We start from the raw sequence: 25,935 nt of genomic DNA on the forward strand, positions 1-25,935 counted from the left end.
TACCTCTACTCATGATACATTGATGACAGCTTTATGATTTGGACCCATGGTATAGAGACTCTAGAAGAATTCCACAGAGACTTTAACAATCTGCACCCCACCATCAACTTATGCCTCGACTACTCCACATGAGAGATACTTTCCTGGACACTACAGTACAAATCAAGAATGGCCTGATGGGTACCACACTCTACCAGAAACCCACTGATCGCTATGCTTACCTGTATTCTTCTAGTTTCCATCCTACACACACAACTAGATCCATTGTTTACAGTCAAGCCCTTAGGTACAATTGCATTTGCTCTGATCCTACTGACAGACTGAAAACTACAAGATCTTTACCAAATATTCATAAACCTGAGTTACCCACCAGGAGAAATAAAAAAACAAATCAACAGTGCCAGACGAATATCCAGAGACCAGCTACTCCAAGATAGGCCCCAAAAAGCCAAGAACAGAACAGCACTGGTCATTACCTATAGCCGCCAACTCAAACCACTGCAATGCATTATTGAAGACCTACAACCTCTCCTTAATCAGGATTCCACACTCCAGAAGGCCATAGGTGACAGGCCTGTTCTCTCTTACAATCTCCCAACCTTATGAGGATTCTTACATACAACCACAGTCTATACTGCAGGAACACCAGCCCTGGAACTTTTCCTTGCAACAAAGCCTCTTGCCAACTTTGTCCACGTATCTATTCTGGAGATACCATCACTGGACCTAACCAGGTTATTCACAGAATCATGGGCACATTCTCATGTTCCTCAGCTAACATCATATATGCCATCATGTGCCAACAATGCCCAGATGCTTTGTATATTGGACAGAATTCAAACTCTCTTAGACAAAGAATTAATGGGCATAAAACAGACATAAAAACACTGATCCACAAACTGGTCAGTCACCACTTTAATGGAGTGGGCCATTCTGTTAAGGACCTAAAAGTTTGTGTCTTACTGAAGAGGAATTTTCACAACACTTTGGAAAGAGAGGCTGCTGAACTCTCTTACATTCAAATTCGAGACATTAACATGTGGTTTGAACTGGGATGGGAATTTTTTAGGTCATTACAGGGGATCTTTTGCATATCTGGCTTTGTCTAATTCTTGGGACCCCCCCCCCCACTTGTGCCCCTCTACTCTCTGATTTGCTCACCGTGACAATGTTTTTCTGATTTGTCAACCTTGATTACTATTTTTGGTTCTCTGTGCCTTAAATATTGAGTCTGTTCTGGTATGGCTATAGTCTGAAGAAGTGGGTCTGTCCCAAGAAAGCTCATCACCTAATAAATTATTTTGTTAGTCTTTAAAGTGCTACTGGACTACTTTTTTGTTTTGATAGGCTATAGACTAGTGCAGCTTTTTCTCTGTTACAGCATAGTAATGTAAAAGTAGGGTCTGTACTTCTTGACTCCATTGGCCATTTATTTACTTAATAACCTAAGTTCAAATTTTACAATATGGCAAGCAATATTTAAAAACTCTATTTTTTTCTTTTTTTTCTTTCACTCATCCTGTTATCTATCTTTTAAAAAATAATCAGTACAAGAGTTTGAATATAAAGTACATTCTGTAGCTTAAATAAATGTAGGTATGCTTTCTCTTACAATTCTGTAATGTAAATTAATTAGCCTTTGTATCTGTTTAGTCCAAACAGCAGGTTTACTGAAATGCACTGTATGAGTGGCCACTCCAATTTTGTATCTTCTGTATGCATCATACCTCCAAATGAAATCTATCCTCGTGGATTAATAGCAACTGGTGGCAACGACCATAATATTTGTATCTTCACACTGGACACAACAGCTCCACTCTATGTCCTTAAGGGTCACAAAAACACTGGTAAGTATAGGTCTTGTTTTGTAATTCCCTTTGTGGAAAAGGTCGAACTAATGCAGATTGTCTTTAACTTGGTTAAAATAAAATATGGCTTTTCTAAGTCTTAGATTTATTTAATGTTTCGCCATGGTGAATTACTTCTAAGTATATGAGCTGGTTGTATATAATGCAGATTATCTGTAAACTAGTCACAGTAACACAAGTTTTCTGCAGAGCAAGCCATAGCTCTTTATAATTTATAATTATTTATGTGTATTAGTAATATTTGTGTTATGATACCAACCAGGAGCCTCAATACAGCATTAGGGTTCCATTTGAGACACTATAATCAGATAAAAATATGCTCTGCTCCAAATTTGATGTCCAGGGGACAAAGAAGGTTGGCTGTGGGATTCTGGAATATTTCTGTGAAAGGCTGCCAGACCATGAGTCAAATGGGGCTGTGTTGGTATTGGAGTGCAATATGTCTTGATCCCCAGGTCCAAGCCCTGGCTTGGCCTGATTTTTGTGAAGATGGAAGGGGAGTTAGGCTTGATCCGGAGTTCAAACCCTTGGCTTCCATTGCATTGTAGACACAGGCTACCCGCAGGAAGGAGGAGGTGTCAGTTGATTCAAGCTTTTGTGGTTTGGACTATGAGGCTATAAAATTTCAGTGCAGGTGCTTGGGGGCCCACTCTCTTGCAGTGCTAGTCAGTTGTGTTTTTCCGATTGTGTAGACCTACACTGTGGGCATGTCTATATTTACAAGAAGATAGACGTGCTGACAGTCAACCTCCTGGGGTTTGATTTAGTATGCCTAGTAGGACAACGTAAAATTAAGGGATCAGAGCAGCACCATTGACCTTTGCAGTTGCAAGGAGTAAGGGAAGCTGACGAGAATTTATCCCGTCGACCTCCTGCTATGGGGATGGCGACAAAAATAGATTAAAGGTATGTCAACTCCAGCTATGCAATTCAGTTGTGTCCTTTTTTGTTTTTGTTTTGTTTTGTTTTCCCGTAGTATAGACCCGGCCTGAGAATCATTTTATTTCCCCTGCCTCTCTGCTCTGTGTGTGTGAGTGAGAGAGAGAGAGACTTGATCATATTTGATGGGAGTCAGATCCCTCATGCTTCCCATTAGCTACCCATCAGTCTCTGGGCTTTGATCAACCTTTGTGTTTTTTCTGGCGGTTAACAGTTTGCAGCCGTGCCCAAGACCATTTGAACTGTTCCTCTGTTGTGTTCAGCCCCTCATTGACTCATGTTAATATAAAGGGTACCACGGACGCATCAGCGTGAACAATTCAACTTGGGATCAGTTCCTTGTACGAAACCAGAGCTGTGATCTACTTATAATGGAAGCAATCATAAGTTTATTATCAAAAATTGAGATTTAAGATTACAGTAGGATGTCAGAATTATTAACTGACAAGTTAACCACACACCTCATTTGGAACCAGAAGTATATAATATAGAACTTTATTAAATGTAAACTACTAAGCAAAGAAGTGGAAAACAGTTTTTCTGCTAACTAAAGTTTCAAAGGTGTATTAAGTCAGTGTTCAGTTGAATGAACAACAATAATGTTTTTTGAGTTACGACTAACCTGCATTCACGAGGCACTCATAATGCTAAGTGAGTAAGGACAAGGAAATCAGAAGGTTTACATATGAAACTAAATCAATACATGCTTTCTAGAGACTAATGCTAACAGACTAACCTGCCTAGAGCCATTTTATTACCTCCTATATGTCCTTTTGCAGCATCTCCATCAAGTCTGTTTGGGATCCTATTTTCATGAATGTAAATGTAAGGTGTGTGCTTGGTATAGTGAGTCTGGCCTGCTAGGAGTTACTGTTACATAACTGTCAGCTGTTTTCCAGCTGGTTCCAGTAGCCCTGTGTGTCTCAGAGACATCCTCTGAATAATTTAATTCTAATTAGCCTAGTGATTGCAGGAATGCCAAACTCTTTCCAAGCAGAAGAGGAAAGGAACAAAAGTTTTGTCCAAGGAAATACTTTTAAAAAAAAAATACATCACTTAAAGATGATTTGCTAGTGTATGAAAAACCTCCTTCTGTAGGTTAGAGGGATAAGGAAGGGTCAGTGGCTAGGCATGTCAGTGCTGATTTGAATGTTTGTTCCAGTTTGCAGCCTTTCATCTGGGAAATTTGGCACATTGCTTAGCGGCTCATGGGATACCACAGCTAAAGTCTGGTTGAATGACAAGTGCATGATGACATTACAGGTATAGTAGTTCTTCACGAGTGTATCAAATAGTAAATAATTTGATAGCTTTGTATATTCAGTTGTTCTCTGGCTATTCTAACACTGTTCATGTTCACAGGGTCACACAGCTGCAGTATGGGCCGTAAAGATACTGCCTGAACAGGGATTAATGTTGACTGGTTCAGCTGACAAAACTATTAAACTGTGGAAAGCAGGCAGATGCGAGAGAACGTTCACTGGTAAGTATTTGGACAAAATGGAAAATATTTTCTAATCTAATAGCTCATTATATGTTGCTTATATTTATATTTCCAGCTTCCTGTCTATGAAAATTTCATGGATTCAAGTAACTTTATGTTTAGACCTAAGATTTTTCTAAAGTGGCTATTGATTTTTAGGTGCCCAACTTGAGAGACCTTAAAGAGGCCTGATTTTTTTCAGAAAGTGCTAAGCAAATTAATTGTTTTTAAAGCTGGATCTTTAATGAATATGGCGTTCAGACTGTCACCCGGTGTGCTGGTCATGCCACTGAGCCCATTATCCTGCCCTCTGGGGTGCCCCATCACTCTACCCTGCTGGGTCAGAAGCTCTGGTCTCCCCCAGATAAGGCACAGAGTTGTGGTAACAGCACCACCTCAGCAGATCAAAACAGATGCTGAACCAGCTCATGTCTGGGAGTGTTCAGCTGTAAGCCTGTTCCAGAGGGGTAGCTGTGTCAGTCTTCAGTTTCACAGATAGCACCTTAGAGACTAACAAATTTATAAGGTCTTGAGCTTTTCATGGGTTATCTATAAGGCTGTTGACAATGACCAAGAACACATCTCCAAAGAGGACCAAAACCCCAGATAATTCCATTTTACTCTACGTGACAGTTTTACGTGGTGAAAGCTTACGTTCGCCCTTTTTATCAATAAGAGAGAAATGCTCAGCAGTTGCTTTTCCCCCTCCTCCTTCTCTCCCAGGTAATAATGATTTATACTGGGATTAATAATAAGTGTTAGGTATAAAAAGTAGGATTTTAAGTGGTGTCACTGGTGGAGGGATAGCTTAGTGGGTAGCACACTGGCCTGGTAAACCCAGGGCTGCGAGCTCAGCCCTCGTGGGGGCCTCTCCAGGGTCTGGGGCAGGTGTTTTTATTATTATTATTATTATTATTATTAAGTGTCAGGGTGTCTGTGCAGGGGACTGGACTTGATGACCTCTCAAGGTCCCTTCCAGTTCTATGAGATGTGTATATCTCCATGTTTCATGCATGTGAAAACAGATAGATCCAAGTTAGTTACTAAGCCAAAATAAACCAGGCCAGGTAATTGTAATACAATAAGAAATTGGACGCATGGAAATTCTTACCCTAGAAGTTGTTCAATCATCTCTTTCACAACCAAGGCAGCCCTCCTAACCTGGGTCAAATCATTCTCCCTGTTCAGTCGTAAATGTTTTCAGTAGGCATCTTGGGTGGTAAAAGAAGTGGTGTCTCATGGCATCTGGTAACTCCTGCTGTTGTTTAGTTCCCCTCTTTATATCCCTGTTGCCCAAGGTGGAAATTCTTTATGTTCAGTGCAAATATGTCTCACTTTAAGTGGAATAGTACCAGATCCAAAGTGGATTCCAGCATCAGGTGGCCTAGCCATATGTCCTGGCATGATCAACCACAATCCAGGCTACAGGAAAAACAGAACCATTCATAGATTATTACCTAGAGTGCTGAGCTATTTAGTTTTTGAAGTATTAGTAGTGGCCCTCACAAACACATTTAAAATTATAAACAGATTCACATTTCATGTTTCTCATGTCTTATAGAAGAATGATATATTCACATTCAGAAGATTGTAACTGTAAAAATGTTACAATGTGCGTTTTTCCTAAAGTATCTTTGAGTTATGCAGTGTCATAATATAATTTTCATAAAGCATGGGGGGGACTGTGACAAAAACAAGACTGGAAAAACAAGATCTTGATACCTAAGTTGCTGTTGCTTGAAAACAATATGTGGTTGTTCATGAAACGTTTTCCTTTTTTAAAGGGCATCAAGATTGTGTGAGAGGTTTAGCGATTTTAAGTGACACAGAATTTCTTTCCTGTGCTAATGATGCCAGTATTCGAAGGTGGCAGATCTTGGGCGAGTGTCTTCAAATTTATTATGGACATACAAATTATATATACAGCATATCTGTCTTCCCTCACGGTGAAGGTAAAATTGTTTAGAAAGTAAGAGAAAAATAGCAAAATAGCTTTTCAAAATGAATGGTGATTCTGGTACCATTACATAATCTGCATTCTTTCATCAGCATTGTTTTCTATATTTTTCTGATATTTAACAATGAGCATCTTACTGAAGGAGAAATGTGTTTGAAAATCAGGGTTTAGAAATCTTGGAAAATAGTTGAGCCATAAAAGTCTGGGAATAGGATGAAATTCTGGCTCAATGAAGTGAATGGTAGAGCTGTCATTGACTTCAATGGGCCCAGGTTTTCAACCAGGTTGCCATTTGTGTATGAGTACTGTATCATAGTGTAAAATGATACTTATCAGTCGTAGAGACAATATTTAATATTCCTATACCAACTGCTGCAGAAGGATCTAAAAGCATGCTGCAAATATTAATTATGTAATCTTCGCTACATATCTGAAAGCTAGATGTGAAAACAGACTCAGAACTGTGATTTGCCCACAGTCTCAGAGGAATTTAATTCTGTTTTGTGTGTTAATCACAACACCTGTATTTGATGTATAGAAACATGTTTGCACTGTTGGTGAGAAATAAAGCTCCAAAAGCGGTGTAAAAGCATTTGCTTTGAGGGTGCTTGCACATGTATGTGGCCTTCTCTCAGGTCTTGCACCCGTTTGTATTGGCAATTTTAGTAGCAAGTCACGTTTTCTTCTAGTTGTGTGCTCAACAGTATATATCATATAAGATTTCCTGCCTCTTCTTAGGCTGAGGGGAGGGGTAGATGGGAGAGACATAAGCATCTGGGAAGGGGCTTTCTTACACCTGTGAGGTCTTCAAAGAGAACACTTGCAGGGGGTAGGAGCTCGTTGACAAAGAGCCTCCACCAGGGAAGATTGTGAAGTCTTGCAGACCTGGGAAAGGCACTGCCTTGATGGTGGTTGAGAGGGTTTTGTGTTTTTTTTTTTTTTTTTTTTTTTTTTTAAACTTTGTTAATAAAGCTCTAAGAAGGGAACTGTCAGTTTGCTGGTTGGAGCATAGTTTCACCTTCTCTGGCTAGTGAATCTGCCCACCAGTTTACACACTTGACCGCTTTTTTTGAGGAAAAAGGAAGAGCAGTGGCTGTTTTACCTTTATTTCTCTGCAGACCACTTTAAGGAGATGCAAGAAGTATTTAATTGTAAAGTAGTTAGCTGCAGAAAGGTATTTTTGTATCTTTATCTTTGTTTTTTATTATTAGATTTTATATGTTCTCTCTTCAGATTTTGTAACAACTGGAGAGGACAGATCTCTTAGAATCTGGAAGCGAGGAGAATGTGTTCAGATAATCAGACTTCCAGCTCAGTCGGTTTGGAGCTGCTGCGTGTTAGACAACGGTGATATCGTGGTTGGTGCAAGGTATCCAGACTATATTCTGTCTTTATATGTAGTAAGCTAAATTTGCAAAACACTTTGTCAAACCAATTATACGCATCAAGTGTGCGAGAAGTGCCTGCCACCAGGCATTGAGACAAAGATAAAATTTATTATTGTTGATAGGTTTTGTTTTCTTAATTTTGGTGGAAAATTTTTACTCTTTTGAGAACTTCAGAAGAAATGGTGCTTTAGAAATATGGATAGCTTTAAAAATTCAGTATCTTGAATAATCCAGCAGTTACTCTGTACCAACGTCATTTTATAGGATGGAGTATTCTGCCTCAAAGGCATTTTGAGTCTTCCGCCTTCCTTCTTCGTAATAGAATACTAAGATGAGACCCGAATGCTTTGTAGAGCAGATGCTGGTTTTCCACTATTACAATTTACAAATGATTTCATATTAGAATTAACAATGTTCCATGGGCATAACCACTTTTGACATTTAGACAATGGTGATTGCATATTTAAATATGTTGTATTTCTTTGCATTCAGTGACGGGATTATCAGAGTATTTACAGAGTCTTTGGAGTGCACAGCAAGTGCTGAGGAGATTGAAGCTTTTGAAAATGAACTTTCCCAAGCAACTATTGACACCAAAAGTAGTGATTTGGGAGACATTAATGCTGATGATCTTCCTGGAAGAGAACATCTGAAAGAACCTGGTAAATTCAGTCTGTTGCATTAAAAACAACAACCACCACTTATTTTTTTTTTTTTTTTTGTAGGATCCAAAGTTTCATCTCCCCTGGGCTTGGATAAGCTTTTTTGGTCACTTAAATTGTATTAACTCATAGAATAATAAGATTAGAAGGAGCCTTGAGAAGTCATCAAGTACAGTCTCTTGCACTCGTGGCAGGACCAAGTGTCATCTGGACCATCCCTGACAGATGTTTGTCTAACCTGATTTTAAAAATCTCCAATGATGGAGATACCACAACTCCTTAAGCAGTTTGTTCTAGTGTTTAACAACTGTGACAGGAAGTTGTTGCTAATATCCAACCTAAATCTCCCTTTTTGCAATTTAAGCACATTGCTGCTAGTCCTAATCTTGGAGGTTAAGGAGAATAATATTTTTCCCACCTCCTGTATCCACCTTTTAGGTACTTGAAAGCTGTTCTGATGTCCCTTCTTGGTCTTCTCTTTTCCAGATGAAACAAACCCTATTCTTTCAGTCTTCCGTTGGAGGTCATGTTTTTCAGAACTTTCATCAGTCTCCTCTGTACCTTCTTGACTTCTCCATATATTTCCTGAAATATGGTGGCCAGAACTGGGCACAGTACTCCACCTGCGGCCTAATTAGCACAGAGTAGAGCAAAAGAATTACTTAAGTCTTGCTTACAACACTTCCTCTAGTACATCCCAGAATATATATGTGTGTGTGCGCGCGCGCGCACGCGCGCAGCCTACTTCTACACTAGAAAATTAGGTCAAATGTGTTAAGGTCAATTTTTTTTTTTGTTAATTATGTTTAGCACCTAATTTTGTAAATTCGAGGGTGCATGTCCACACTGACACACTAAGTCAATGGAGCATGTCTCCTTCAACTTTAGTGCACTACACCGATCAGAGTTCATGCTGTCCCTTTGCATTGAGTTAATCTCCTAGGGTATGGCAAAACAGATAGTGCCACGGCTGTTTCTGCGTTTATGATGTCAGCCTCCCATAATTCACTTATCCTTTCCATCTCCTTTTGGAAAGCAATAGCCAAGTATTTCTGTGCCCTTTTTTTGCTGGGTACCCGTGCAAATGCCGTTGCAAGGCTAGCAAGGAACCGTCCCATCTTCAAACTGTTGTGGCAAATATTGAGAGCACCTCCCACACCATACTGCAACAAGTGCAGAACCTAAGCAGCCTTCAGAGCAACTCAGGGTTTCTTGCCATACTTTTCTACATAGGAGAATAGTTTGCTGACTTCAGTTTTTTCCACTGAGACTTGCTTCCCATGGTATCTTACGTATCAACTCCTGGAGTTTGTTCTTTAATAATAACATTAATTTCTTCTGTGTTCACTGATGATATTCTTATTCTTATGCCTCTAATAAAATATTTTGGTTGTGAAAATTTAGTTGGTATTCTTGTATGATTTCATAGAAATAAAACAGGATACATTTATGATGAGTTTTAATGGCTTTATTATAGAATAGTGGAGCAGTTTTTGTACAGCTGTGTGATTCAGTAAGGGGCTACTTTATATATGGCATTATTTTCTAAAATAAGAAAAAGGTGTCATAACAAACTTAAAACTTTCACAGAGAGGTAGCTGTAGGAATCATCTGTAGTGTCACAAAAACAAAAAAACAAACAGTCCTGTAGCACCTTGGAGACTAATAATTTTATTTATTACCTTTTCTGGGCAGGACCCACTTCATCAGATTATGGACAAACTCTCGTTATCCAATAACATTGTTAGTCTTAAAATATTCTAACCATGAATTTGGACACAGAACTGATCTCTTAATTGCGTCAAACTTTAGTCTTAAATGAATGTAATCCAAAATGAGGATCCCATTGAAAAAGGATAGAATCAACTGAAATGAAATGGTGTGTTGATAATGTGGATAGCTCTGAAGCAAATTGTCATCCCCCCCCCCCCCCAAAAAAAAAAAAAAAGTTAGGAGGTAAGAATCTGAGTCAGATTTAAAGGTTTATTTATATGGAAACATTCTTATTTCTCCTTGGAAGCTGAATCACTTCCTTATTTCTCTTAGCTATGCAATTTTTTTTGTTTCCTTGCATCTTTTTTTATTTCAAGGAACAAGAGAGGGGCAGACACGACTAATTAAAGATAATGGGAAAGTTGAAGCCTATCAATGGAGTGTTAGTGAAAGGAGGTGGATCAAGATTGGTGAAGTAGTTGGCTCATCTGGAGCTACACAACGAACATCTGGAAAGGTTTTATTTGAAGGAAAGGTATGTAAAGTGTTCTTGCATCGTTGGATTTATGTTCTAGCACAATAGCTTACTCTTCAAACAATGTGGCACATTTTTTGTGAAATACACTTTTAAATATGTTATATTGTCATTGCTTCATTATAGATCCTAGGTCTTGAGGGTACATCTGTGCTTTAGCGGAAGGGTTCCAGGTTTGATTTAGCATGCCTAGTGGGGTTGCACAGAATTGAACTGTCAGGCACCGCCATCGACCCCCAGTACTGTTTAGTCGCAAGAAGCAAGGGAAGTGGGACAGCAGCAAAAATTGATTTTTAGATATGTTGATTCCAAATATGCAATTCTTGTAGCTGAGTTGTGTATCTAAAACAATTTTATCTTCTAGCATAGACCTGGCCTACATGTTTTTCTTATTTGAAAGCAGAAATCTTAAATTTTTTTTTGTCTTTTCAGACATATTAAGGTAATATTGTAAGCAATGCATTAGCTGGAACCAATTGTCTGTGTAAAACTATACATTCTAGACAGTCTGTTGAATTTACTATTACGGATTGAGATTTTATGAATTTATTGTTTATTGCTAATTGCTAATTCCACATAAGATTTTGATTATCTTGGAGTCTGCTTTTCAGTACTTTCTACTTCTGTTGACTTGCAACAGAAAGGTCCCTAGTTTGTCTCACATTTGTATACATATATTCAGACTTGCATATTATAGTGCCTCTGGTCTGTTTTGTCTTCTACAGTCTTTGTAGATAAGAATTTGTGATATGTTTGCTTAATTCTTTTTTGACACACACACACACGAGACGTCAGTTTTATTTCTTTCCTCTTTCAAAAGGAACATCTGTAGTCCATACTTTAACTGTGTCCAGTATTTTGTAAAATAAAATATTTAGGTAAGCAGCCAGTACTATATTTTTACATCTTTGGCATCATTTCCCCATACAGTAAACCCTCGAGTTACGCAGGGGTTGCATTCCTGCAACCCTCTGGCATAACACAAATTTTCACGCAAGTCCAGGGGAGGCTGCAGCCTGGTTCCTGGCTCCCATGGGTGGTATACTAGAAGCAAGAGGAAGACAAGGACAGGATAGGCTCGTTGCTCATTGGAGAGGGAGAAACATTAACAGAAAAAGTGGAAATGGTAGAGGTACTTAATGGTTTCTGTCGGTTTAAACCAAGAAGATTGATGGGGACTGGATGCCTAACATAGCAAATGCTAGTGGACATGGGGTATTCAAGAAGTTAAAATAGGGAAGGAAAAAGTTTAAAAATTACTTTGAAAAGATAGATGCTTTCAAGTCACCAGGGCCTAGAATACTCAAGGAACTGATAGAGGAGGTGTCCAAGCCACTAGCGATAATCTTTGAAAATTCTTGGAAGTCAGGAGAGATTCCAGAAGACTAGAAAAGGGCAAATACAGTGCCCATCTTAAAAAAGGGAAATAGGGTAACCAAGGGAATTACAGACTAGTCAGCTTAATTTCTGTACCAGGAAAGATGATAGAACAAGTAATTAAGGAATCCATCTGCAACCATCTGGAGGATAATACGGTGCTAGGAACAGCATGGATTTGTCAAGAACAAATCATGTCAAATCAAAATGATAGTTTTCTTTGATAGGATAACGAGCCTTATGGATAAAGGGAAAGAGTGGGTCTGTTCCATGAAAGCTCATCACCAAAAATTATTTTGTTAATCTTTAAGGTGCTACATGACTAGCTTGTTATGATATACCTAGATTTTAGTAAAGCATTCGATACAGTGGTTCATGACCTTCATATCAGAAAATTAAGGAAATGCAATCTATATGGGGCTACTGTCAGGTGGGTCAAAGTATTTATTAATTGTTCGGTCATGCTGGAAGGAAATAACAAGTGGGATTCTGCAGGTGTCAGTTTTGGGAATAATTCTGTTCAGTATCTTCATTGATGATTTAAATAATGGCATAGAGAGTACATTTATCAAGTTTGCAGATGGTACCAAGCTGAGAGGGTTTGCAAGTGCTTTCGAGGATAGTGTCAGAATTCAAAATGATCTGGATAAACTGGAGAAATAGTCTGAGGCAAATAGGATGAAATTTAGTAAAGACAAATGTAAAATACTCCACTTAGGAAGGAACAATCAGTTTCACACATACAAAATGGGAAGTGACTCCACAGGAAGTAGTTCTGCAGAAAAGGATCTAGGGGCCATGGTGGACAACAAGCTGAGTATGAGTCAACAGTGTGCCAATTTTTTTTTTTTTTTTTTTTTTTAAAAGAAGAGGGAGGCAAACATGTTTCTAGGATGCATTAACAGGATTGTTGTGAGCAGGATGAGAAGTAATTCTTCCTCTCTGCTCTATGCTGACTAGGCCTCAATTGTAGTATTGTGCCCAGAACTGGGTACCGCATTTCAGGAAAGATGTGGAGAAATTTGAGAGGATTCAGGGAAGAGCGACTAAAATGATTAAAGGTCAGGAAAATATGACCTATGAGAGAAGATTAAAAGAACTGGATTTCTTTAGTTTGAAAAAGAGAAGGCTAAGAGGAGACATGATAGCAGCTTTCAAGTACCTAAAAGGTGTTACAATGAGGGGATTGAAAAATTATTCTACTTAACCCATTGCTTCTTGATCCATCATCAAATGCTTAAATTGCCCAAGGGGGGTTCAGGTTGGACATTATGAAAAATTTCCTGTCAGCACGGTTAAGCACTGGAATAAATTGTCTATGGTGGTTCTAGAATCTCTATTGTAGTTATTTAAGAACAGGTTGCGTAAATAACTCAATAGGGATGATATAGACAGTGCTTTGGTTTTGTGCGTGCAGAGGAATGGACTTGACCTCTCAAGGTCACTTCCAGGTCCAATATACTATGATTATCTAGTTTGATATATTTGTAGGTAAATGTGTGGTAACACTTTTATGTCTTATTTCTATTTTTATTTTCACTTTAAGGAATATGATTATGTTTTCACTATTGATGTAAATGAAAATGGGCCTTCCTACAAATTGCCATATAACATCACTGATGATCCCTGGCTGACTGCATACAATTTCCTACAGAAGAATGATCTAAATGCTATGTTTCTGGATCAAGTGGCCAAGTTTATTATAGATAACACTAAAGGGCAAATGCTGGGGAATACAGACACTGAATTTTCAGATCCCTTTACAGGTAAAGGAAAAAAAATCACTGGTACACACTTTTTTAATTCAGAAAGATTATCACTTGGAGATCTTAAAGTGCAAATTATAAGGTGTGTGTTCTTTTCTGTCTGAAGTGTACAGCACTTATAGAGCTGGTATCTTCGCATATATGAGACATACGTTTAGCAGAATGCTGGGAAAGCATTCTGTGTATTACTGTGCAAATATGAGCCACTAAGCTTGCAAATTCATTATCAAATACTTAACGTAGCAAGATATTGATTTGTTGTGGGGCTTTGCCTATTCCAGCTTCTGTACTAGGATTGATTTGTGTATTTGTGTAACTATTCAGGTGGGTTTACATTTTTTGTTAAACTGACTCTTCAACAAAAAATTAAACTTGATCTTCAGTTTTCTTTATATAATATGTAATAGGAACAAAGCCTTTCAAAGCAATTTGTTTCTTTATCTTAAAAAACAAAAAAAATTCTCGTGGGTCTTGGTTCAGATGTGAAGCACTTTGCCTTCATATTGGCACCATAAAAAATTAATTCTACATGTGGATGATCTGTGGTGGGGGGGTAGAATCTAGAGATCTGGAGTCCAGGAGGTGGTATGAGGGCTCTGTCTATGGGATGCAGGCTATAGGGTGTGTAGGGATTAAGGTGTTTGAGGAGTAATGGGAGATTTGAGCTGGGATGAAGGAGTTTGGAGTGTGGGAGTGGGCACAGGGCAAGAGATTGGGGTGTTGGTGCGAGGTCTGGGCAGGAGTTAAAGACTTCAGGTTTGAGAGAGGTCTCAGGGCTGGGATGTGGGGTGCTAACCTGGGGCATCCCGCTCCACTCTCAGCTGCAGGCCGTGCCCGCTACAATGCCCAGCTAATGGGAGCTGCAAGGATGGAGCCTGCAGGTGACAGCAAAATGGAGACAGAGCTTCCTCGTGGTTCTGTAGAACGACTGTGGGAGGGAAGAAATGTGTGGAGCTGGCCTGCAGTCCCTAAAGACTCCATCTTCATCCAGCTGTGGTGCTGGGGCCAGTGGAACACGTCTCTGCCCTGGCTGCAGCAGCCCCCATAGGGACTGAGATAGCATGCCTCTCCTCTGGCTCCATGCACAGCAGCTTTGAGTCCCTGCACAGAGCCTATTAGGCAGCTGCATGGTTGTGCAGCTTAGAGAGAACCCTGAAGGTGAATGGGAAGGGAGTGGATTGGATTGGAGGTGGGTGGCCCTCAGGCCAGCAAGTTTGGCCATCTCTGCTCTAAGCCTTGTTTCTCATCAACAAAAATTAGTCTAGTTTTTAAAAAAAAGAAAAAAAAAACTCACCCAATTTATCTTTTGAAAGTTTGAGAAATGCTTAGATAGTAATGAGCAAGATACCAGAATCTAAATCCAATCCTACTGAAGAAGAAAAGGAAAATGCATACATAGTGGAAAGGAAAGTGAGTTCTCTTATCATTTTTTTTTTATTAAGGTGGTAGTACCAAGGACACTCTTTTAAATTTTTTCTTTTAAAAATAGAATTTTAATCTTATTTTAAATGTGTGGAGCTGACTCCTGAGGATACTGAAGCTCAGTGAATAGACATAATTTTATATTCAGGGCTTTAAACTGTATCTTCCTTTTGGTGATGCTATATTTGCAATGTCAGTCTCAATCTAAAGTGGATTATTTTAAAATAAGAATGCCTGAATTTTGCAATACAGATGATTGATTTGACAACTTGTTTGAAGTCTGGGTTTCCCAATAAATGTTTAGAAATGTATATTTTTTTAAGCGGCGGGGGTGCTGAGGGGTGGCTCAAAGTGCTCAGTTGGCTTGGCTAGGTGATTAGAAATTGTTTGCGTAAATACAGATTTTTGTTTGGTTTGGTTTCTGATAGTCAAGACAACAACCCTGCAAAACATCTTTATTGCCCCACAGTTAAGGTTTAAGGCACAAATTGCATTCAGCTTTATTCTGAGCCACTTTGCTGTCTGAAGAGTGACCACTACAGAGACTCGTGCATGTCAGTAGAAATTATCAACATAAGAGAATAAACTGGCTTTTACTTCCTTGCTACTTCCCAGGCAGCGGTCGCTACGTTCCGGGCTCTTCATCTGGGTCCGATGCTGCACTTTCACGAGATCCATTTACAGGTATCACATAATTTATTTTTTTGTTTTGATGTCTCTGGCAGGTATGTTCAGGCCCAACCAATGGCCAACAAAAAGCACTACATTTCTACCTGTCCCTTCATTTGGGGGAGGGGTGCCGAAGCTGTTTACAATCTTGCTCAGATTGACCAGTCTGAATCCTTTGTTGTAATAATCCATTGTGTAGAGAAGTGATATGAGGCTCCTTCCTTCACCTCACACAGTTCAGTTTGTCTTGTACAGTGTGCCATCACTCCAGTTGCAGAAGAAACCATGTGTTTGACCCTCCATATTTACTAAACTTTTGTTAAGCCACTTGGCCTAGCAGAGGGTGAATTTTTCCATAGATTTTTACACTTCAGTCTATTCTTCCTACTCTATTTTATTTCTGTGAAAACTGTCTTACTGTAATAGTATAGAACACTTTCATATTAGCCGGATTGTGACCACAGATCTTGGTGTGTGAGTAAGACAGTCAGTTGGCACTTGAAAAAGTTTAGTTTAGCTGGTATTTTTAATAACTAGCTTTGTGCTAGAAGACAGGCTGTGTCTACACTACCAGATAAATTTGAATTTATTAAAATCAAATTTTATAATGCTGGTTGTTTTTAAATTCATTTTTGAGTATCCTCACTTCCCACAGGCTCCCAACAAATTTGACACATTGCTTCCACACTGAAATCATCAAACATCGAATGTTGCAACCGTGCACTGTGGGAACCTATCCCACAGTTGCCTCATGCCTTCATTCTGAGTCCACAGCCAGGTGCAGCAGCTCTGGTCAGTTTCCCGGCTCCCACTAGTACAGAGTAGCTGAGAGCCAGCACAGCAGTTTCCTGGCTGGCTAGTACAATAAACCTTCCATTTAATGTACTGAAAGTGGGGAAGGGCTGTCTCCTTTTCCTGACAGTCCGTTAAATGTGAGGGTTTATTCCCCCTCCCTGGAGGTGCCCCAGACCCACCCCAACTTTCCCCCAAAAAAACAACCTCCTGGAAACAACCCCCCAAAATACTCCCCCACCCAAAAAAAAACCTCTGCCAAAAACCAAAACGCTGCCACTCACTGCCTTCATTGGAAGTGCTGCTGGAGCCGACTGGCTAGGGCCATCCAGTGCAGGTGTCCAAGGGCACCTGCAGGGTGGGCGCCTGCCATGGGGTGCCTGGCCCCATGTGGCTGAAGCCAGCTGCACCTTCTGTGGCAGGATCTGCCTGGCTGTGGGGTTCCTTCACCTGCCACGGTGGGAGCTGCCTGGCTGCAGGATGCTTGGCCCCTGCAGCTGGAGCTGCTTTGCCACGGGTGGCTGAAGGGGCCACCACCCATGTGGTGGCTCTGGCAAAGGAGGTGGCTGCAGCAGAGGCTCCTCCAGCTGCAGCAGGTAAGTCAGTCCCTTAATTTTTGGGTGGGAGCGGGGCGGGAGGGACTTGTAAGATTTTACTGCTCTCCATTTAGGAGACTTTAGGAACAACAGGGGATGTCCATTGTTTCTGAAGTCTGCTAAATTGGGGTCCATAAAATTGAAGTTTTACTATAGTGGGGAGCTGGGAGCCAGGTGCAGCAGCACTGTCAATTTCCTGGGTCCCCACACCTTGGAGGACCCAGCAAATGGACAGCAACGCTACTCTGGTCAGCAGCGCTGTAAGTTTCCTTGGTCCCCACAGCTTGGATAGAGCGCATAGCTTTGTGGGATACATACAGGACACTTGTGGAGGCTAACAAATTCAAGTTTAAGACATGGCACTTCTACACTGGTCATTAATCAAATTTCCTAATTCGAGCTTGAATGCTATACCTGTCAGATAACTGCGATTTTGCAATCTCCATGTCAGTGCTCCCTAAATTGAGCTAATGGTATTTACAGTGAGGACAGTCATGATAATATCGAGCTAACTGCCTTAAATTTGAATTTACTTCATAGTGTAGACACAGCCAGAGTCAACATATTATAATGTAGCACAATCCTCCCAACAGTATGAAATGCTGAGAATATCTTTTTGTCTTGTTTAAAAACAACACTTTAATCTTCATGACTATACAGATATGGTGATTGTGTGATATAATTTCATCAATAGCAGAAAACCCTACTCATCTTTTTACTTGCCTTGCTGTGGTATAAATTTATATAATCCCTCAATTGCCATCTTTCAGGTGCTGGTCGCTATGTGCCTGGTTCTGCATCAGATGTGGTAGCTCTAAGTGGAGTTGATCCATTTACTGGTAAGGGCTTCATCTTGCAAATATGTAAGCATTACTTCATCTTTCGCTTCGGTTTCTCTTCTAACACTATAAGATTCTATTGATGGTGAGAGGTTTTTATACTAAGTCTAATAGTTTTCAAAGTGGTAGTAAAAGGAAGTTGCTTGCTCATCCTCTGAAATAATTTGAAAAATCGAAGAAATTTTCAGTTTTTGAATGTCCTATATTCTGTGCTCCAGTGGGAATTGTACAGAAAAATATCAAAACAAAAAAGCAGTCAAGCAGCACTTCAAAGACTAACAAAATGGGTCTGTCCCACAAAAGCTCACCCAATAAATTATTTTGTTAGTCTTCAAAGTGCTACCTGACTGCTTTTTTGTTTTGATAGTATATAGACTAGCACGGCTTTCTCTCTGTTACTATTCAACATGCAAAAAAAAAAAATCAAAATATGTAGTGTTAATCTGTCCCTCAAAAGGAATACAAGAGTGATTCTATTAGTAAGTTAAATAGATTTCAGCTTAGACAGATGGTATCAGTGGTCCCAGTGAGAGAAAGCAGTATACCATAAACTCTTGTTTATCTGGTCTTTGATCAGCCAGAACTCTTAGATAACCAGAACATGGCTGACAAACCCTGAGCCATGACATGGTTTCCCCTCCTCCCCTCCACCAAGGCTGAGCAAGTTTATTGTCTTGGATATGGCTGTTAGAGGCAGCAAGTAGCTCTCTGCTTGGAGCTGCCAGGCTAGTCCCGCTGTGTCGCGTCTACTCCTCCCAGTGCCAGCTGGGGGTGCTCACAAGTCCCTGGTGTCCAGGCAGGAGGTTGGCTGCAGGAGAGTAGTCAGTGGCTCCCTGTGGTGTGTGGCCATGTGTGAGCCCTGCCAGTGGCTCCCTGAGGCCATGTGCGAGCCTTGCTGGTGTAGCTCCCACTGTCCTCACCAAAAGGTAAGCAGGGCAGCAATTGAGTGGGAACCAGTACTTGGGGGGCAGGAGGAGCTGAACTTTCTTATGGGGCGTGGGTCACTGATCCCTGCCTGCTCCCCCCCCCCCCCCAGGTACTTTCAGTTTAACCAGAACATTTGCATATCTGGCAATGTCATGGTCCTGGGGTTACTGGATATGAAAGCGTTTCCTGTATTCAGTTTTAAATAGCTAAGTGAATTCTGAACAATATGTTTGGATTACAATGAAAACCTAGTTACGTATTTGCTATTGTGTAGGAAAGCATTTGCTAAAAATCAGTTTATGAATTACTTATTTATAACTGTGACCTTTTAGTTTTGTAGGAGCAACAATACTAGAAATATAAAGCCAATGATTTTAACTTTCTGAAAGGATGTTACTACTTGTTATCAAACACTGTCCCTGTTGAATTGCTAATATCTTTACTTGTATAGGAAGAGGTGCTTATCAGTCAACTGACACTAAAGCTGAAAATATTTATTTTCCAAAGAAGGAGGCTGTTACCTTTGACCAGGCCAATCCCTCACAAATACTAGGTGAGTTATTTTTTATTGCTAAATCTAATTTATATTAACCAAATTCTCCACTTTTTCCTCAGCCTCTGCAACAAAAACTATATTAAATTTACCTTCTTTTTCACATAGTTTTACACAGTGGATATCTTTCAATCGCAGATCTACAATATGGATTGAGAAATAGTCTTCTAAGTAATTGGGGTTTGGGAACCCAGACTAAATTTCACAAGAGACTAAATTTTATCTATATAAGATACATGTTTTGTTCTCCCTTTAATACAAGTCTTGCATGTTTAATCTTTTTTGGGGATTTTGCTTGCTGAACTGCTGAATCTGAGTTAAAAAATCTTGCTTGCCCTGTTGCAGTAAAACTCCACTGTACTTTCCAGCCCCTGCTGGCTTCAGGAGAATGTATCCATTCTTTACTTTAGAACAGTGGTGGGCAACCCACAGCCCACATGCAGCCCACCAGGATTCTGTGTCTGGCCTGCAACACATTTTATTTACCATTGTCCATGTGCGAGGTTGCTAGATTCTACTGATTTTGGTCCATGTAGGTTTTTACCTACTGGTATTACTAAAGTGACATGCATGTGAAGTTACATATGTGCTGATTACCCATGCATTCCCTTGGCATCCAAAGTTCTGCTACAGTTGAGTCAGCACATTCTGCAAATTCTGGGTATGTAAGTGCAGGTAGCAGAGCTGCCCTTTTCTTGGAGACTATCTTGGCTGCAGCAATCTTGCAGCCCACTGACATGAAGGAGGGCTTCTTATGCAGTCCACTCACTATCCTAGGTTGTCCATCACTGATTCGGAATGAGTAACCACAGCTTGAAAAATGTACTCAATACACAGTGTAGTCTTGTCCTCCATGCTGTCTTACACAGTCATGTTCCCTGTACTGTCCTAGATCTAGTCCAAAATGGACACTATACTCATCTCTCTTGGCATTCTGCTTAAAACAAAAAGTAAAATCATTGTGGACTGTATTTAATTATAATTTATGGTGAATAGTTTTTTTCAGATGAATTTATTGAAATATAACTTACTTTTGTTAGACTTTTTCTTTCCTCCTTTCTTTAACTCCACTCTCTTTGCTGTAGTAGCTGATATTGCTTGTTTTCATTGTCTCTATTTTTCTAATTCTCACTGAACTCCTTTATCATTTTTCTATTTTGTTTTGTCTTCTCCCCAATGTTTTCTATGTTTCATCTGTTTCCAAAACTTTTGGCCTTTTATTTTTCAATCTTTGTTTTCTGTACTTAGGAAATTCTACAAAACTATTCCTGACATTATAGAAATGTAAAATGAGGTATGTTCAGAACATCTTTATGGGATGACATAGTCTTACCATAAGGAGAACAAAGCAAGCAGTCCTGTAGCATCATAAAGGCTAACAATTTTATTTATTAGGGAATGAGCTTTTGTGGAGCAGAACTGAGTTCTGGGTCTTTCCCTGAAAGGTCATTCCCTAATAAATAAAACTGTTAGTCTTTAAGGTGCTACAGGATTGCTTGCTTTGTTTGGCAAAGATGCAGACTAATATGGCTACGCCTCTGAAACTATTTACCATAAGGATCTTGGGAATTCAGTCTCTCCTTCCCACTCATTTTTAGCATCATTTCATTATCAAACCTTCCCCATTTTCCCAACTTTTTATATATGGGGCTTGAAAATGTACCAAATAAAAAAATAGACAGAAGTCTGAACTAAAAAGAAGAATCCCACATTATCAGTAGAGCCAATATGCGCTTAACCTTATCCCTCCTGCTTGGAAAACAAGGAGTGCTAATATTACTACCATGGTACTGTCCCTGTACCATCTGCTGATGTTCCATCTTTTGTACTGAGTACTAGAAAATATATGATCAGCATCAACTGCTGCCACCACTCCAAATCCTGATTGCTAAAGGGTTAAAGAGAGAACATTTTTTCTCTAAATCTGTAAACAGCTGGCTGCTTGAGGATAGTGGTGGTCTCTGCTAATCTCATGCCTTCCTTTGTGAGGAGTTATCTCCAGTAAATAGTTCCAGTCCTGCCTCTGCTATTACTCGTTGATTTTTTTTTCCCCTGTATGATGGAGGATGAAACTGGCTAATTTTTACTGGTTTAATTGTTAGCCATAGGATTTTCAGTAGTAGCTGTGATAACCGATCTTTTTTTTTTTTTTTTTTTAATAAAAGCTTGGCTTCTGCAAACATTTGTCACACACCCAGTAAAGGTTTTCCTGTTAGCCCTGTGTGAGTGAATTTTTCAAAATAAATGTTATTGGAACTTGAGCCCCCAACTAAAAATTTAATGTAAGTTTTCTTTGACATAAACCCTCAGTCAGTCCTTCCCATTGATTATCCTCTACAAATTGGCCCAGAAAGGGTAGCAATAGCTCCAGTGGTACTCCTGCTTGTACCTTTCTATAGTACTGTAATTTGTGGTCTCTGTAAGGCAATTACCTTGTCCTAGAACAACTCTGTGGCAAGTTGTAAAATTTTGGAATATATTATAATTATTTTGTGCTTATATTAGCATAATTGAAACTAATTTTAGTTTCAAAGCCTTTTTAGTCACAAGATGAATGCATGTTCCATGGTATTGAAAAAGCAAGTATGCACATTAAGATGATTTCAGTCATTTCAGATTGTCTTGACTCAGTTTAACTTTGAATTATCCAGCTTTCCGATATCTTAGCCATAATAATCAAAAGGCAAGGGAAGAAAATACAGCTATATAAATATTCAAAACTTATTTGTGATGTTGTGATCCTTTACTACGTTCATCTGACATGTTTCAGTATCACATAGATGTGAGTCCAAACTCTCCCCGCCCCCAGTATTTTTAAAACACGTTGCAAATAATCAAGAGTAGGTAAGTGTTAGTTCTTTAACCAACCTTTTCTTGAACGTTCTTGAGCCTGTTACATCAAGTCACTTAATGAGACGTGCAGAATAATAAAATATGAACTAATATTGATTAATTTTCTACTACTTAAGCTTAAGAAGTCCTGACTTCTCTGGGACAAGTGTTTTGCTGAGATGATATGGATCATGGAATGTTGTGGCCAGAGAAGGGAATCAGACATTCAGATTTTGGGACGTTAATTCAGCTTTGCCATTGACTTGCTGGGTGATCTTGGAAATGACGATTGTGAAAATTAGCCACTTGGGGAGAAACTGAATTTGGAAGGATGTGAAGTTGAGCAAAATAACTTTTGTGCAAAAAATTTGCAGAACAAACGTGAAAATATTGGGGGGTCAGTGTTTCTAAAAGGTTTTTTCTAAAGTGCACTGTAAGTATTTTAGATGGTGAAAATCTACTGGCACAGACGTTTTATTATTTTTGGTTCCACAGGTAAACTAAAGGAACTTAATGGAAGCGCACCTGAAGAACAAAAGCTGACGGAGGATGATTTGATACTCTTAGAAAAGATACTCTTTGTAACATGTAATACAGCTGCAGAAACACCAGCAGCACACCAATTTCAAACTTTGTGGAAAGCAATTAACTGGCCAGAAGGTATGAAATAAACACATAACCTGTTTGGGCAGGAGATAATTGGGAAACTGTCTCTTCCTTTTAGTTGTACCTCCACAATGTATATTTTCCCCCTTCAAATATTTGCCCATAAATTATTTGAGGAAAGGAAGTAATAAACGGTGCATTATGGTGCCTTAGATTCTTGATTATTTCATCTGACAGCATAGCATTCTTCCATAGCTTAAACCAAGATGTTCAAAAGCTACTGGCTGTGTCTACACTACCACCTTCCTTTGAAGGAAGGATGGTAATTAGGTTGTTGGGAGATTACTAATGAAGTGCTGCTGTGCATAGGCAGCACTTCATTAAGCAAATTCCCCCCTGCGGCAACTTCGAAGTTTTTAACCTCGAAGTACTGGTACACGTCTAGCCGCGGTGCACCCACTGGTACTTTGAAGTGCCGGGGCAACTTTGAAGACCCCTTACTCCAGCCCACTCTGTGTAAACCTTCAAAATTGCACTGAGTGCAGCTTTTCAGGAGCTCATTGAACAAAGCTGGAACAATGGCCCAACTGGAAATGATTAGGTGGGCCAGTATTTGAGTTTTGAACTATTGTAGTTGTATTCTGGCTACAACTGGAAGATGTGGCTCTTTAGGCAACTTGAGATTTATAGCCTGTCTAATCAATGTTTCCTGACAGTTGCTGGGTACACTGTATACTAAACTAAGAGGAAACTGAATTCAAAGTTAACCTCATATTGAGCTGCAGTTTTACGTAGGAAGCCAACTTTTTAAAACAATTAAGTCACATTTAAGAGATTGTGACAGGGTCAGGCCAGAGGGCTAGCATAGAAGCAGAGATACACATCTCCAAACAAAGCAGACACAGCCTGGCTAATGAGGAGAGAGTTACCTCAGGGCAATGAGGAGCAGCTGACCTGCGAAGCAGCCCAGAAGGTGCAGCTATAACGATTATCACCAACTGATCTCACTTGAGGGGGCCAGGGGATCTTTTTAAAAACCTTCCCTACTGGGGAAAGGAGTATGGAAAGGAAGTTGGAGTGAAGTGAGGAAACTAACAAATACGAAGAGGAAGTTAGATAACTGAGAAGAATGAAGCCAGCATTGCCAGAGACTGTAGGGGAGATGAGGAGTTCCCACAAGGAGTGTCTGGGCTCCCTTTTCTCAGGTAACCTCAGAGGTCAGCTGGTGCCTGGGGAGGACTGTTTACCCAACCCAAGCAGACCCAGGGGAACAATCCTAACCCCCTTTCAGCTAAGGGATAGAAGTCTAAACTGTTGCTAGGGTACAAGGGGCCCATACTGCAGTATCCAAATTATGTTCAGGTCTGTAAGCCGAACAAGGATCTGAGGCTCAGGAATGAGACTGACTTTGCCCCAAGACTTAGTGTTAATGATTTGCCTAATCTTAAAAAGTGAAACCGAGCAGTTAACCAGTGGTCTACACAGAGATGTGGGGGATCACTGCTGATATTGGCATGTTTCTAGTGCTTTTTTATGAGTGTGCAGTTTTTGTTCCAAAGAATCTGGATGCCTGTAAAAAGAGCTGTATGTGGGAGGAGAAGGACCAGGAGCAGTTGGGAGTGGGTCGGGGGGGAACCTGCTGCTTAAAAGAAAAGAGCAAAGACTATGACCATCAGTGGGACTGGAGCTGTCGGGCACCAGAGAGAGAAGGCTGTTCAGAGGAAAATGAAACTTGGCAGCAAATCAAGGAGATTGATGTGCTAAGTCCAGGTGGCTAGACATTGTGTTCAGGGGAATGTCTGTGCAGGTAAGTGTGTCTGAAGGAGAGAGGAGATTTGCGGGCAATGGAGATCAGTAGCTGACAGTGCAATTCAAGGGACTGTGCCAACTTAAAAATTACATTTCTGTCTGAAATCTTTCACCAACTGTTGTAACCATTACAAGTAACAGTCTACAAGGGAAGAAGGTCTGAGCACTGATCTCCCACATCTCTGTAGATGAGTGTTTGCTTAAATGCTATATTTTGCAACTATTATGTTTTTTTTAAAAATAGTAGGTAAATCTTTCATATTAAATCTGTTAAATGTGATCTGATTATTTGATAGTTTTATATAGAAAACTGCAGCCTGATAAAGGTGGTATATTTACCCGCAATATTTGTAGACAGCTGGCTTATGCAGCGGTTGTGTTCCTGTGTAATCTCGTGTAAATCAACTTTTGTGTTACTTGGGGGAGACGGGAAACTGACCAGCGCAGCAGCGATGAACAGTTTCCTGTCTCCTGGGAGCCAGGCTCCAGCTCCCCACCACTCTCAGGAGACAGAAAACTGATCAGTGCTCTGTGATAGTCAGTTTCCCAGCTCCTGTCAGTGGCAGCAGCTAAGAGTCTGGGGAAACAGCTCCTGTCAGGGATGGTGAGAGTCAAGTTGCTGCTTCTTACAGGAGCAGTTTTCTCCACTCCTATCAGTGGCAGCAGCAAGGAGTCAGGCTTTCGGCTGCTGCCACCAACAGGATTGAGGAAACTGACCAGTGCAGCAGTGGTGGTCAGTTTCATCACTCCTGTGAGTGGTGGGGAGCTGGTGCCTGGCTTCCCCCTGCCTGCCACTCATAGGAGTCAGGAAACAGACCAGCACTGCTGCACTGGTCAGTTTCCCAGCTCCCCGAGTGATGGGCAGCCTGGAGCCAGGTGCCAGCTCACTGCCACTCAGTCATGTTAACCCAAGATACACACATTCAAGCTGCATGAATCTTGGGGTTCTACTGTATAGCCCATTTCACTATTGTCAGTTTCCCTTGTTTGTATTTTTTTAAGTGGTCCTATTGTCAACAATACAAATACTTGTATGTGCGTTAGGAGGCACGTGTATTACCTGAAGCTACTCATATTTTAGCTCACCTTTAGAAGTACAGACTAAGTCCCTGTGTCTATACGAGCCCCTTCCTTTCGAAAGGGGCATGTTAATGAGCTGGTTCGAAAGATGCTAATGAGTTGCTGCAATGAATATGCCGTGT

General features: G+C 40.1%; 1 protein-coding gene across 2 annotated transcripts in view; it reads left to right on the forward strand.

The window, feature by feature from the left end:
- The window catches only part of PLAA (phospholipase A2 activating protein), a 31,486-nt gene that overhangs the window by 3,895 nt on the left and 1,656 nt on the right, over positions 1 to 25,935 (forward strand). The window contains exons 2-13 of one of the 2 annotated variants that reach the window (XM_074994053.1): positions 1,654 to 1,847; positions 3,970 to 4,070; positions 4,170 to 4,290; positions 6,075 to 6,170; positions 7,481 to 7,616; positions 8,128 to 8,297; positions 10,388 to 10,545; positions 13,469 to 13,688; positions 15,726 to 15,794; positions 17,938 to 18,006; positions 19,385 to 19,486; positions 22,814 to 22,978. In XM_074994053.1, coding sequence (XP_074850154.1) covers positions 1,654 to 1,847; positions 3,970 to 4,070; positions 4,170 to 4,290; positions 6,075 to 6,170; positions 7,481 to 7,616; positions 8,128 to 8,297; positions 10,388 to 10,545; positions 13,469 to 13,688; positions 15,726 to 15,794; positions 17,938 to 18,006; positions 19,385 to 19,486; positions 22,814 to 22,978 — 1,601 coding nt within the window. Of the gene's footprint in view, positions 1 to 1,653; positions 1,848 to 3,969; positions 4,071 to 4,169; positions 4,291 to 6,074; positions 6,243 to 7,480; positions 7,617 to 8,127; positions 8,298 to 10,387; positions 10,546 to 13,468; positions 13,689 to 15,725; positions 15,795 to 17,937; positions 18,007 to 19,384; positions 19,487 to 22,813; positions 22,979 to 25,935 lie in introns of both variants that reach the window. The other variant, XM_074994052.1, reaches the window with a different exon arrangement.

The sequence above is a fragment of the Carettochelys insculpta genome, chromosome 5, assembly GCF_033958435.1.
Source record: "Carettochelys insculpta isolate YL-2023 chromosome 5, ASM3395843v1, whole genome shotgun sequence".
Lineage (NCBI taxonomy): Eukaryota > Metazoa > Chordata > Testudines > Carettochelyidae > Carettochelys > Carettochelys insculpta.